The sequence below is a fragment of the Montipora foliosa genome, chromosome 13 (assembly GCF_036669935.1).
Source record: "Montipora foliosa isolate CH-2021 chromosome 13, ASM3666993v2, whole genome shotgun sequence".
Classification (NCBI taxonomy): Eukaryota; Metazoa; Cnidaria; class Anthozoa; order Scleractinia; family Acroporidae; genus Montipora; species Montipora foliosa.
Window position 1 is genome coordinate 13,848,989 of NC_090881.1, and position 15,000 is coordinate 13,863,988.

Genomic DNA, 15,000 nt, shown 5'->3' on the forward strand with positions numbered 1-15,000 from the left:
CTTCACTCCAAGTTTTTCTTTGATTAGCCGACAAAGTTCTGCGCAAGTCGTAGCCGGATCCACTTCGAACTCTCTCGTCGAACCATCCATGAACGTCACTGGTAAAGTTGGCTTGCATCGATTCTTGACGGCCTGTTGAAAAATAATTGAAGATGTCAATGAGAACAAGCACTGACAAATCGATATCGAGCGAAATCGTCCATTAACTTCATCACTCTCATTGCAAAGCCAAAAATCAACGGCGTCCAGCTCCTTTGAATCGCCAGGATGGCGATCTTTTGCCTGACACCTCTTTGCATGCATCGTGCTTAAGAGAGCTTAAGGGAAAGGGTGTTAATATCTACTAAATGAGCGCACCCTTATTTTCCTTTTCGGCTAAATTGGTGAATGCATAAAAGGTCTCTTATGATAGCTTCGGATCACCCCTAACGAAGACGCTAAATAGGAGTGTCGAAACTATGGGTTTTTGAATTGTAATCATTTCTTATAATTATAATCAATTATTAATTAATAATAATTACAGTTAATTGTTTATTATACTTAAATAAATAATTAATTTGAATGGTTATAATTATCTGATAATAATAATTTAATAAGTATAATTACATTTTAAAATTATAGTTAATCATTATAATTAGTATAAATATCTTTAATTATGATTATCATTAATTATTTATTATCATTAGAATTATTTTAGTTCATAATTCTTAACATCAGAGTAGCATCAGACTATTTTATTTTGCGACCCCGACTGGAAAATCTACAGCTTTCCCTGACTAGGTTTGAGCACCCCTTCCGAAATCAAAATACACTAAGAACATTTGCAGTAAAAGAGAGATTGGTGAGGTTGGAGCGACAGAGGTAATATTAACGGGGTAAGTGAAACATTTATTCCTATTCCTTCCGCTCTTATATATAAGTGATAGAAATGTATTCTCACCTCTAGTTCAACAGTTGTAGGTGGCTGGCGTCTGCAATTGACTTGAAGAGTTCGCTGAAGGATTTGATGACAGTATTCACCGAAACCATTTAGACCTTGCTTCAGAAAGTTCCTGAGATAATTTAATAGCTGGAAAGAAAAGCTAGGAATGTCAATTGGAAAATCTTAATCGATCGACGCTGCAGTGGTCAATTAATTAAGGACCATTGCATTTATTTGTTATTAATTGAGACGGTACGCACTGAACTGCGCAAACTCAAGCTTTTGTGTGCTGGTTGTGCTCCTTCTCAGATGATGTTTGCTGCTTCTTAGTACCTTCTACACCTAATATTTCCAAGATTGTCATTGTCATCAGTGGAGAATAAACTCCTGCACTCCAAAAAGTAAGGCAGATTCTAAAAGTTGTACCTCAATGTAATGGGAAGGTCGAAGCATCGTAAGATGGCTCTGAGTCTTTATTTGTACGCCAGATCACATAAAGTGTGTTGCAACTGTAATGTCATATACCTCATCTGACGGCGCGAAAACTCCAAGACACATGGCAAGTAGAATCCAACCACGTGAGCAGCTGGTCTTAGAGGAATTGCCTGTGAGTTGACGACAAATTTGGCAGTATATTTCATCTCTAAAATATGGATCAGAAAATCGCATTAAGACTCACGCAAAGAAAGTGTCATCTCTTGTGCACAGGGTTTTCTAAAAGCATGGAAATCGAGGAAAAGGAATGGTATTATAATTTTCGATGCTGCGCAGGAGAAAATTTATTGAAATGTCCTTTTCTAAATTCTTATATCCACGCGAAGGATGCCGAAAAAAAGGAACACAACAAAAATCGAAAGAAAAGAAAGTGCAATGACTGAAAGGCAGGGTACACTCACCTTAAACACTGGGTACGGCGAATACCAAAGCTGGTTATGAATTGTATTTTCTCTATGTTTGTTGTAGGATGATTCATCATCGTCAAAGGGGGAACGTCACTTGGCCTCAAAAAGGACATCTTGGCCTAGAAAAAAACTAGGTCTTCAGTACTCACAATATATGCCATGCCTACAACGATAACCACATCTATGTTCTGTAATAATAGGCTCAAGCTCAAGAGCTCAGAGTGAGGAAAAGCCAACATGCCCGACAAAATATAACGATTTGTATGGGATCCCGATAAAGAAGATAATTATATGAAAAACTTTCCAATTAAAAGCCCTATTTTATTGCCATTGTAGGTAGGTTCCTTCATGTGTGGTTATTTTCCCGATTCAACGCGATTTGAGCGATTTTTCACTTCCTCTGCTGCCTACGGTATTGATACCGTTGGCAAGCGATTGCCACAATGGCAATTCACCTTTATCACTGGGCGGCCATTTTGGAGTCCGTGGGGAATAAAGGCTTCGTCTTTGCATTGTCTTTGCCCGTCCAGCCTCACACTGAATGAGAGGTTCGACGGGCAAAATCTTTAGTTTGGACATTGAGTGATATGGGCCAATGAGGTAAGGTTTTTTAATTGGGAATTTTTTCATAAAATTATCTTCTTAAGTCTTTTAACGGGATTCCCATAGAAATCCTTTTTGTCGGGTATGTTGGCTTTCCATCCCATTAAGCTTGGGTCGCCTGTGCTATAATAGGTGGTTTTCACTTTGGGCAGGACCTCACGAGTTCCTGCGTCAGGTCATTGCTGCCACGTTGGTGGACGAAAACAAAAGAGATTTATTGCAAACCATCTATTTGGGGAAACTCAATTTGAAATCAGTTAATTGCGTATACTTATAGGTGGTTGTCAAGTTACGTCATCGCCGCTGTCACATTACATGATTGGTACATGACGCCTAATTAGCCCGAAAGACACGATGGGACTTGAGAATGCGGTCCCGCCATTTTGAATTATAACCTCATATCAATGTTCTGGAGAATCTTAAAAGCTGGTTATGTTACGGCCATGGGCCTTTTTCACATGGCGACCAAAACTTCTGTTTTGAACCCCTGAACTCGCTTCCAACGCACATCAACTAGAGGCTCGGGGTACGAACTCTATCGTATTTGACCAGCATGGACGCCGGGTGGCAAAAGTCCATGCTGGTGAACGAAAACAATAGATTTCTTATTAGGCCCTTTTCATCGCCAACCAGCAATTGTACATTGTAATATTAATTTCTGTGTCCCTAGAGATTGGTTGCAAACCACCTGCATTTGAACCACATACCTTTTCTGAAACAACTTTTCTCTTGAAAGAGGAGCCAGACAAATACCACTTTCTCTTTGCAGTTTTTTCAGGGATCTCCTCTGAATTCTAACAATGTGTGGACAGGATAAAAAAGGAATATATTAGTTAGCCACATTGCCTGCTGCAAATATTAAAAACGGTATTATGGATACGGCGTTTCAGCACGCTTATCAACTCAGATATACACTTGATCGCGTTAATGCACTCGTGCGGTAAATTTTCTCGGGGAAACACGTACGACTGAACTGCAATCGCTTTGCAAGTGTAGGAAAATGCTGTCAACACATATTTGATCTCCTGACGATCTTGGAACAGCCGATCGTTGTCATTATCATTGTCATCACATGCTGTGATCTATGAGGGGGGCATTGGTGTCTTTCATTAACGAACCTCAAAACCGCACAAACATCACGCAAAAACCAAAAAAAGCACTTTACATTTCAATCAAAACCGGAAACCGCAGGCAAAACTATTAAAACTAGTTTTTGAAAACCGTAATCGATTTAATTCACTGGTAACTGTACGTGGAGGATCCAAACTTAAATCTGCGTTACGAGGCCAATTCATGAAATGTGAGGACGCAGGACGCAGGACGGTGCACGAGGCTGACACACATAATTACCGATTCAACAGGAAAAAACCAAACCGCACATCGAATACCAAATTTAAAAAACCGCTTGCGCTTTACACCGCAACAGGTACTAAAACCGAAAAACCGAGGTTTTCCGGCGCAACAACCGAAAGACCGAGCTAAGAAAAAATGGAAAACCGCAAAACTGAAAATCCCAATGTCCCCCGGCCTCATCAACGGTAACCATTATCGATGACATTTTCATATTTAACACGATCAATCTCATTTTCTAAGTGAATAAAACGTACCACGAAGTCTTCCTCGTTGAAGTTTGGTTCTGGCATATCCATCATAAATCGCAACATAGCGATCGAAATCGCACAGGAAGCCTTTAATAGAACGACAAACAAATCAGTTTGACATTTAAAAATAATAATAATAATAATAATAATAATAATAATAATAATAATAATAATAATCATGATCATCATCATCATCATAAACATTGAAAGAAGTGTGAAGATACTAGATCATGAACAATGAGCACGGAACTGAACTGATAAACAATTACACTTAATATATTTTTGAAATAGTTTTTAATCTATTCCAATTTTGTTTATAGTTATATAATTTCATATTATTGTGCTTTGTCATTTAGGGACACTTATGACATTTTATATAGAATCTACCAAACATTAAAAAAAAAAAAAAACTAATACTAGACTTTAGACATTACTCATCAGAGATAGAAATTAGAATTAATATTAAAAAAAACAAAAAAAAACACAAGGATTATCTAGCTCTTATAAACTACATTTGTAGGATTTCTGGATTTATAATTTTCGATTATTTTAATCTAGATAGATTTAATTAAGATTTAAGCACGTTTTTAAGAGCTACTTAGGGTTTTTTTAAAAGAGATTCCCAGCGATCGGTCACGTGATCTCACGTCCAATCATTGTAGTTACCTTAGGCATTAAAGCTTATCTACTGCCATAACAATAAAAAATAATAACAATAACTAGTATCAGCAATCAAGGATTAGCGAGGTGCGTTCGATTACTGTTTTTTCATCGACGAGGCATTTGAAAGTAGTTTTATATTTTTGGGATAATCGTTTATTAGTATCCTTTTTTTGTTTTTTATTCAAATGATGAAGGTATAACACTTTAAGTTTTTTGACTGTTATCTTGTTGCAAATGATTTTATTAATACAATTATGGAATGCATGAGTTATAATGCAATATCAGTATTGTGGGATATCGGTGGCCTTTCTTGCTAAATTAGCCAAACAGCGTCATTCCCCAGGGTGTACGGCCGGACGGTCACTCATCCGGTTTTTAAGGTCCCGTCATAGGTTCGAGGTGTCAGCTTTTTGAAACGTTTCTATTTCTCCAGTGTTTATGCTATGAGAATAATATAAACATCATGTTAATGCTCCTTGAATGTAGTTTTGAAAAAACTTTTTTTGGAAAATTTCTTAATAAGCAATCGATTTGAGTTAAATGTTTAACCAAACGGTGTCAACGATTTTTGATATATCGTGTTTCGCCTTTTTATCCTCTAGCAAATTAAAGTAGTTAAAAATAATGTTTTTGACCGGTAATTTAGACAACGTATGGTATAAAATCAAAGCACGTCAAAGAAATTGAAAAACGCTGAGACCGCTTTTGTGCATCGAACTATATTAAATAGTCCTGAAAATATGAGCTGAATCGGACAAAGACGTTTTGAGTGGTAGCTCCGTAAAAAGGCGACTCTGAGACAATATTCTAAAGCCGAAAAAACGCCAAGCAAAGTTTGCATGGTCAACTCACGATTTTGCCCACGACACAGTTAACATGTGCTTTTGGAAGCTTTGACATGATGTTGATATTTCTGCAAAAAAAGTCGATTTTCACAAATTTCATATCATTGAACCTATGGCGAGACCTTAAAACCTCGTCCAAGAGGATTTGACTTCCCATGGGCAAGCCGTAAAGCCTGGTTTTTAAGCATAAGTAGCTTATGCTGATGAAAAGGAACGTCGACATAAGCTTCAAAACCAACCACGGCATCCGCCATTTTGTTCAAATGCTCAGAAGCGGGCAATCTGCAACAAGTGCTTTAATTGGCCAGACGAAGCAAATTTTCGTTTTCAAACAACGCAAGCGCACGCAAGCGCTTGGGTCAACCCTGTTTTCATTAAAAAAAATAAGCGCTCTTTTGCTTGTCCCTGTGCTTGAGTCACTAGTGAAAACCAGGCTTCACGCTATTATAAGAGATCGAGGTTATTTGTTCGAAACTCTGAAATCGTGTGGCATCGTGATCGTAGCCCGAGGGACATCCCGTGGGATTGACACGCCCGATTAGAGTGCGCGCGCTCTTCTCGAATGCAATGATAATAAATTATATGAAAGGTCCAGTTCATTTAACGCTTGGATACTAATTGATGACTGCAGTGTACAGCTGAACAGAAATCAAATCAAATCATGTGACCACATTTCAAATCGTAGATTGGCTTTTAAGGAGAGAGGAAAACCATAGTACCCGGCAAATTCCTCCCGGAGCAGAGTGCAGCAACAACCAACTCAACCCACATATGATGCCAAGTCTGGGAATCGAACCAGGGCCAAATTGGTGGAAGGCGAGTGTTCTCACCACTGCGCCATCCCTGCTCGTCCAAACACCGTTTTCTTTTTAAGTTATTTTGCGAGGAGATGATTTGGGTCGGAGAAAAAGGACAAAGGAAAACCAAAATGAGCGGTATCACACGAAGTTTCAAAGACGTCTTCACTTCATTTTGGAGTGATAAATGTAATGGTCGTTTCAGGTTTAAATTAAGTGGTTGTTTAAGTGAAGCTATGATCTTCGCAGTTATAAACGCAATTTTTACAATTGCGTAGACAAGCCTGAAAAATTCAGGACTTCAACGGGGTTTGAACCCGTGACCTCGGGGTCACGTCATATCCGCAGTTCATATTTGATTCATTTCATATACCATTTCATCATTAAGTGGTTCTTTTGTAACGTCAGCCAATGAATTAGTGTGCGTGCGATTAAATGTTCTAAACAAATACTTTCGTGCGAATTTAGGATTTACAAACAATTTGCTTAATGTTACACCCAAACTGAACATTAGCAAGTCCAATCTGGTTGACTTATTGCAAGTAGCAACAAAAAATCAGCTGTTTCAGTTAATGGAAGGCTCTACGAACAGGTTGATGGTGTGGACATGGGTGCACCCCTAAGCCCTCTTGTAGCTAAAGCCTTCCTATCTTCTACTCGAGCGAGCGTAAGAAAAGGTTACCATCATTTTATAGGAGATATGTCGATGACACACTATGTCAAATGTCCGATATTAAAGGTGCAACAGCGTTCTTGGTAACTTTAAATGAGTGTCATCAATCTATCCACTTAACGATGGAGATGGCCGACAGCAATAAGTTGGCATTCCTTGGCATGATGATAGAAAAGAAAGACTGCGAACTGGCATGGTAACCAGCGTATGCCGAAAACCACCGAGTAATGGCCTCCTTTTACATTTTCAGAGCACGTAGATATGCGCTAAAAAATAATTTATTAAGACCATGTTATACCGGGCCTACCGCCTTTCATCTTCGTGGGAACAGGTTGTGAAAGAGTGCAATTGTACAACTTAAGGGAATGTTATTTAAGCTTGGGTACCCGGATAGACTGGTTGATGCCACAGTTACCTCGTTTTTGAATTCAGTCTTTTTGGAGAATAATCAAGCTCAAAAAAAAAAAACAACAAAAAACAACGCCATGTCACAGGGAAACATCGTTGGAGTTGTGCTAACTTTCAAAGATCAGAGATCTGCGGACTTCGTTCGTAAACAGCTTAAAGATCCTAGCAACAACATCGGCAACCGAATACAATCACTATTCAAGACGGTCCAAAAATTGGCGAGCAGCTTAAACTTCAGGAGAGGAAACCACCCGTCGTTAGCCAACAATGCATTGTTTATCAATTTAAATGTGATCTGTATGATACAAATTATATCGGCTACACTACTCGTCATCTTCATCAGCGAATTGAAGAACACAGAGCCTCCGCCGTTGGTGCTCATGTGAAAGATTGCCATGGAATTTCAAACCCCGAACTTTTGAAACAGTTCTCAGTTTTTGAAGAAAGCTCAGGGAAGCTTGACTGTCTAGTCCGCGAAATGCTTTTCATCCGTGAGAGGAAGCCAAAGTTGAGCACACAATCAGACTCAATTCGCGCGAAAGTATTTGCTTAGCACATTTAATCGCGCACCCACTAATTTGTTGGCTGACGTTATAAACAACTTCTTAATTTAAACTTTAAACGACCATTACATTTATCACTTGAAAATGAAGTCAAGATGACTTCGAATCGTCGTGTAATACCGTGCATTTTTGTAATTAAATGTATTTCAAAAGGTTTTCTCCTTCGTAAAAGGTAAACAAAACAAAAACAAAAAAGCAAAAAAATAATAAGAATAAAAGCCATGCACGCATTAATTATTCGTAGGTCCATTTTATGCAGGAAAAGTCTACGTTCAGTGGTTGTGGAAGGGGCTTCAGCATTTATTATGTGAATTTCTCGTGAGGGTGTTGGATTATTACTTATTATCAGGATTATTGGGGTAAAAATTGTTTAGTACCAGCGACCACTCCCAATAAAAATCAGTAAAATCTTCAACATGATGTGCATAATTACCATTCGATCTTCTTCCTTATCAATGCTTAGTAACGGTGCCAATAGAGGGGTTCTCGAAAACTTGCACATCTCTCCATTTTGGAAGTTTTTGCTGGCAAAATTAATGAAATCATACTGGGACAAATCATCAGGCTCTACTTTTTGTCTCTGTGGGAAAAAAAAGGACTGAAATAATTTTTAAGGAATAATATCAGATGAATGGAGCTTTTTGGCATGACGTCGTCACGGTATGAATGAATAAATGAATGAATGAATGAATGAATGAATGAATGAATGAATGAATGAATGAATGAATGAATGAATGAATGAATGAAATGATTAATTGACGGGGCGGACAACGTGAGTAAGTCAGTGAATAAGTGAGTGAGTGAATGAGTGAATGTGAATGAGTGAGTGAATGAGTGAGTGTGAATGAGTAAGTGAGTGAGTGAGAGAGTGAGTGAATTAACAGATGAATGAACGGCTGATTACTTGAGAGCAAACACTTCTAATTGCAACTCTAGTTTAATCCTCTGGCCTTTTATGATGGCATTTCCGTGATCAGTAACGCAGTCTTATTGAATCAAAACACGTGAAGCGTTTTGCATTATACCAGAGTTCTAATCCCGGGGGATGAGTTAGTAAACCAACATGGCCACCATTCTGTCCTTTATGAGAACCCCAACATGTCTGCATTGACACAATGTAAAAGCTTTATTCGGAGAGGGTTTGACAGTGGCCCTTGTTAATTATAAATGCAATTGTATGGCTCAGTAATTTAAGGAGGGGACCCTTTTATCAGCCTAATAATTGCTTGCATTGCATTTTATTGGTTGGTCATTTTATTTCGTCTCGCCTTAATTCACCCCAAGTCTACAAACATCAGTAATCCATTAGCCTCACCTTATCATCTGTGTCATATTTTTGATAATAAATGTTCCTAAAATAGGCAATTGAAACAAATCCTAATACAACGATATTTCTTGTTTACAAACATTGACGTCATATTTCTCAGTTTCCAACCACGGAACAAAAGAAGTCCTTGTTTCAACAGCCAATTAAGTTGTGGTTAGCATATTAATAACAATGGGTGACGTCACAAGAAACATCGCTATTTCATGATTCACTCACTTTTCTCTGTTATCCAACAACTTTTATTTTACATACGGACCCTTTGAACATTTAATGGAGTAATAATTGTTTTGCGAACATTGTTGTCAAAATGTCTTTTCTTTTAAATGATCTATGTGATATTCATAGGGGGAAAATTACAAGTTTATCATGCGATCAAGTCATGCTAATCCAAAGGTAGGGAGGTAGTCAGTCGCTTTTTCTTGCCAATTAAAAGGAAAAAGAAATTAGGTGAATCCGATGAAGAATTTCAATGAATGCATTATGATTCCTGTTACTTTCAAGGTGTTTTCCTTTCATTACAAATAACAAAAATAAAATAAACAAATAAACAAATAATTGACCTGTATTTGGGATATGAAAGCGTACCAAATACATAAATTACTGGATTATCTTCATTAAAGCTGTTTGTTTTAATTAAAACGATGATTTTTGTTCAATCGATGCCAAGTAGACCTGGACGAAAAGTTGTTTGATGCTGCTCTTTTTGCATTTCGTGCACGGTTGTGACTAATAGGTCCGCCTCAATCAGCTAGTGGGAAACTTTATGACAAATATACATAACAAACAACTTTAGCGCCAAACAAAGGGACGAATTCGAAACCGATCGTTCTATGCGCTCTAAGTATATCGTTTGTAGCTTGAAGTACCAATCAGCTCTATTTAAGCCTAAGCACTTCTTTGACAATGGTTACTTTTTAATGACCGTCGAGAGTGACATTTTGTTTTAGAAATGTAGCATCTTCACGTCGCCAGTTTAACAAAAACTTATGTGTTTCGCAAAACGTGTCTACCTGACTGTGGCGGATGCATTCTAATAACGATGACCTTTTTCGTACACGACTGTAACGTATCCGTTTACATAAAGAACTCATTTCATGAACTTAACTGTTTATCACAGGGTCATTCAGCCATAACGTTGTTCTAGGATCTAAAATATTATTTGTCGTTCTGTCTAAACACGTTTTATTCCCTTACCTGCGTTATATTTAATTCCATCTTGTCTTCAGGTCTAGGCTTTGTTTGCCTCAGTGGAAACCTAACAAAGGAAGTCAAGATATGAATCAAATGAATAAATGATTGGTAGATCATCGAATTGGAAAAGCGAGTGTTTGGGTCCTCAGAATTTTATTCAAATTAAACGTTATCCATTCCGACAGATTGCAGACCATTGCATTGCTGCAGAAGTCGAGGGTCAAGGGCTAGAACTGAATTTATATCACCCACAAATTCAAAATCACTGTGAAGAGCTGTTGCGTCCAGCGAATTTGCATACATTCATTGTGGAATATTAAAATAGATAGCATATATCAATGATAACAAAACTCACCTATGAGATACTCGAGAATATGGAACATGAAATGATCAGAAGTACAGTATGTGGGGCATACCCGTGGATAGTGATTTGCCAGGGCAGGCCGGTCGTACCCTCACTTGAATTGACTTACGATGAAGACATGTTTTTTAACGCATGACTTCACAAAACACAGAAGAGAAACATTATTTTGGTTAGGTGGTCATGCATTGCATATCTTACACGAAGCGCTTAATGATTTTATTGAAGAGTTAACCGCTGAGTGTGGTTTTGGCAAAGCACCATTTGTTCTTCACAAAAAACAAATGTCTGGTTATTCCATGTGCTGACACAGTCATCTAAGCCTCAGATGTCCACAGACCGGTAACTTTCTGCAGTGGACAAGTCTCCATCTAAGATTTCCAGTCAGTGTAAAGATTTTGAAATTTGCTCACGCATTTAATGGTAGCTTTGCGCATTCTAGACACATCTAAGGAAAGGCGTGTACCAAAACTTTGGCCAACTTTTAACGTAAAGTATATTTTATACTCTGCATAGTGACTCATCCACTGAATAAAGATATCCAGATTTTGAACAACTGGGACCAGAACGTTATGAGTTATTAATATATGGACGGGAGTGTTTTACCGGCAACTAAAACACTCGTAGATTAAGACCGCAACATCCAGGAACCGAGTGGCGTATTATTCATTTCTAACAAGAGTGGTCATATAGGTGGTTTTCACGTGACGTCATCGCCGCCATGTTGGTGGATGAAAACAAAAGATCTCTCATGAGCTCTTTTTGTTCATCCACCAGCAATTGTACATTGTAGCATTGTTATCTGTGTCTCTAGAGATTGGTTGCAATTCACCTATTCAGCAAAGACGTCACGATTCTTGCCTTTAATCCCGTCTTTTTTGTTTCTATTAATACCCAGTACATGTATTCGTATTAAAGTCTGCTTTTCAATCTTTACCATGCATATTTATTCCATATAATAAAAAAAGGAAATTACACGTTAGCTAGAAGATATGAATTTTATATGTTCTCATGGCAAGAAAAATATCTCACGAATGAGCACGATATTGTGTTTATTATCTTCTCGCCACCATGTGATATCCACCGCATAAGCTGAGAGGAGTAAGTCACTTCAGTTATTTGCCTCAAGCCACCAAACAAATGAACGATTATTGGTATTATGATTGATTAAGAAGGTACGATAATACTTGCAATAACTGGCTTTTTTGTGTATTTCAAAATTCAGTAGTTTAAATAGGCTATTTTACAGTTGTTTACTCAGTGACCAAGCCTATGAGTGACTGCGAGGCTGCCGGTGACATTATATTGATACAGGCCTCACTGCTTTTATCATGTAAATTGTGTTGTTGTAATTCTAACTAGTCTATATTAACATTAGAAAAGCACAAATGTTTGTATCAAAGCAAGGTCACCGGCAACCTCGCTTCCATTCTTAGGCCAAGTAACTTAGCTACAACTGTAAAATGGTCTATTTCGCTGTTAGGCATTCAACTCTAGATCTGTAGGGGTGGGGAGGGGAGGGGAGAGGGTTGGGGTGAAGGTTTGAATCAGATAGTTCAAGAAACGCACGTATTTCAATGCACATCGATTTCAATAAGCGTCACGAAATGTCCCATGGCTCTCCTCCTCAACTTCAACATGACTCGTTGCTGGGGATGCGGAAAATTGACAATCAAAGTGACTCCTAAACTGTGCTGGATTTACTCTAACCTAAAGATAACGCTACCCCTAACACTGATATAATTGTTGGAAAAAAAGCAGCCAATGAGTAGACTTGAAGGGACGCTTCGTGTGGGATATAAAAATTGGGTCCATCTAATAGAGTGACCCTTCTCCAAAATGGCTGCAGAAAATTCACATAAGTTTAAATTTAAAACTAATTCCAGATATAGAAAGAGTACCTTTACTTTAGTAGCCTGCAAAGTTTCGGCATATCAGGTGTAATATCAGTTGAAAAAAAATGTAAGTTGAAAAATGAAAAACTTACAGATGTTTGTATGGTTCGGTATGATTAAGGGTATGGCGTATACGAGGGTCTCAATGGGGTGGTGGCATTTACGGCTATCGGTTAATTTATTTCAGTTACGGTTAACAAAAAAGTTATTTATTTTTGTTGTTGTTGTTGTAGAGAGTTAAATATTAATAAACCCGTGTTTTTTATCTTTAACGCAAAATAAAGGTCTTATGATCATTTCGGGCTTAAATAAGTTATTCTTTTGAAAAATTTTAATATTTTATAGATCATACCACTTCTAATATTATATTACGTATGGAACTGTGAACTACGAAAAAGTATTCAATACAAGGCTATACAACTTAAGTTACGTCATACATTCTTACATTTAATTACTTGTAGGAGTGGTGTCATGTTTGTCCTTATATGGTGTTATATGCCTGTTAATTGTCTCAAAATATAGCCATGCTTGATGCCTCAAAATCCTTCCATGCACAGTCTACCTTGCCTCGGGTACCCTTTTTTTGCCTAGACATCAAACCGTGTCCAAGCCTTAACTTGCCCTCCGGACCTTTTTACTACCGGCTTACTAATGATAAGATCCTCTGAGTCACTATCCGTATCAACATCGCTGATTTCAGAATCGCTTGATGTTTTAAGGTGTAGACAGGCCAAACACGACTCCTATTGGTCAAGATAGGAAATTCAAAGACCTCCCTTTTCTATATGAAATAAGGGGAGGGTTTTTAAATATTTTACTTAGTAAGGGCTGGTTTTGATGCCATTTGTTCATAAGAACATGTTTGAGATCAGGCGTTTATGGGCGGTATTCTGTTACAAACAGCAAAATTCTTTTGCTCGTTTTTGTTTATTTTGTAGAGCCGACATTCTTTCGCTAAAAGTGACTTCAAATAGAGTCATGCTCAGAAGGTTATCTGTATAACCCCTTTAGCGTAATCTTTGTTTGAATAATGCGATGTGTTCTTCAAATTTCGCTTTTGAAGAGTTAATTCTAAGAAACCTTAGGGCTTCGCCTTTGATGAAGCCTTTCCTGACGCCTGGAGGGTGGCAGGAGTTAAAGTGCGTGTATTGGAAAGTCTCTGTCGGTTTAAAGTGCGTGCGCACATCAAGAATAGTAATTTATCCTCACTGCATACCTATTACCACCCCACGGTAAACTAAGTTACGGGAGGAGACCGCGACAACTGTGGCAACTAAACTATGCAGCGGGAGTTAAGCGTAGCCGCGTCGACCGGCACCAGGGGAGGAGGGTGGGGCGACAGAAGCTTCCTTCACCGGAACGCAGGCAAAATGACAATGATCGAGGCAAAACACGAGAATTTAAGCAAAGAGACCGCAAAGCATCATACCTGCCCCGAAGACGCAGAGCACGGCGGAATCTGAAGGACATAACTCAAATTCCGTTATGCGCTAATTATGTATGCAGTGAGAATAGAGTGCTTTTTGAATCGGTCGCCCTTGTATACACATGTATCCAAGAATGTTATTTCGGTATCTGAAATCTCAGCCGTGAATTTTATTGTAGGATGGAAGCTATTCGCTAGCTCCGTGAAGTTGTTTATTGCTTCTTTGTTTATGTACCACATATACGACATGTACGGAGTCAAAGTAGCAACCAAATAACAAACGGAAACAAGTCATACGTCAGTTTAGCACCTTTTTTAAAATTAACAAATGTAAGGAACAATTTTTTTTTTACGGTTAATTATTTTTACCCCATTTACGGCTAAAGGTTAATTTTTTTCCAATTTTTACGGCTATCGACTAAATTTTTGGCCTTTTTTCGCCTATCGGTTAACCCTATTGAGACCCTCGTACACCCTCAGTCATACAAACGCCTATAAATTTGTGAAATTTCAACTTCATTTTCTCGGCTGATATAACAGTAATGAATACGCTGAAGCTTTGCAGGGTTACTAAAGTAAAGGTGCTCTTCCTATTTCTGGTATCAGTTTCTCATTCAGTTTAATTTTAATCGTTACTGCGTTACTCGTTGGAGAAGGGTCTGTTACTTGCATTTCGGTATAAGTGACGTCACTACACTAACCATGTTTAATATTTATGGGCAGTTTCTCAGCATCTTAACTCGGACCTCTGACTTTTGATAACAAGCTGTTTCGCGATGTGTTGCCGGATTAAGGATGGGCCCTAATTACGCACGCGCATTCA

The 15,000-nt window shown here is 38.1% G+C and overlaps 1 protein-coding gene across 1 annotated transcript in view; it reads right to left on the minus strand.

Moving 5' to 3' along the window:
• The window catches only part of LOC137982801 (myosin-VIIa-like), an 18,225-nt gene extending 7,227 nt beyond the window's left edge, over positions 1–10,998 (minus strand). The window contains exons 1-9 of the mRNA XM_068829953.1: positions 10,851–10,998; positions 10,499–10,559; positions 8,411–8,557; positions 4,035–4,115; positions 3,135–3,221; positions 1,819–1,943; positions 1,448–1,565; positions 941–1,069; positions 1–132 (exon numbers count right to left, since the gene is read on the minus strand). The exon at positions 1–132 is cut by the window's left edge and continues 42 nt beyond it. Coding sequence (XP_068686054.1) covers positions 1–132; positions 941–1,069; positions 1,448–1,565; positions 1,819–1,943; positions 3,135–3,221; positions 4,035–4,115; positions 8,411–8,557; positions 10,499–10,519 — 840 coding nt within the window. The 5' untranslated portion in view covers positions 10,520–10,559; positions 10,851–10,998. The remainder of the gene's footprint in view (positions 133–940; positions 1,070–1,447; positions 1,566–1,818; positions 1,944–3,134; positions 3,222–4,034; positions 4,116–8,410; positions 8,558–10,498; positions 10,560–10,850) is intronic.
• Between the last annotated feature and the right edge of the window lie 4,002 nt (positions 10,999–15,000).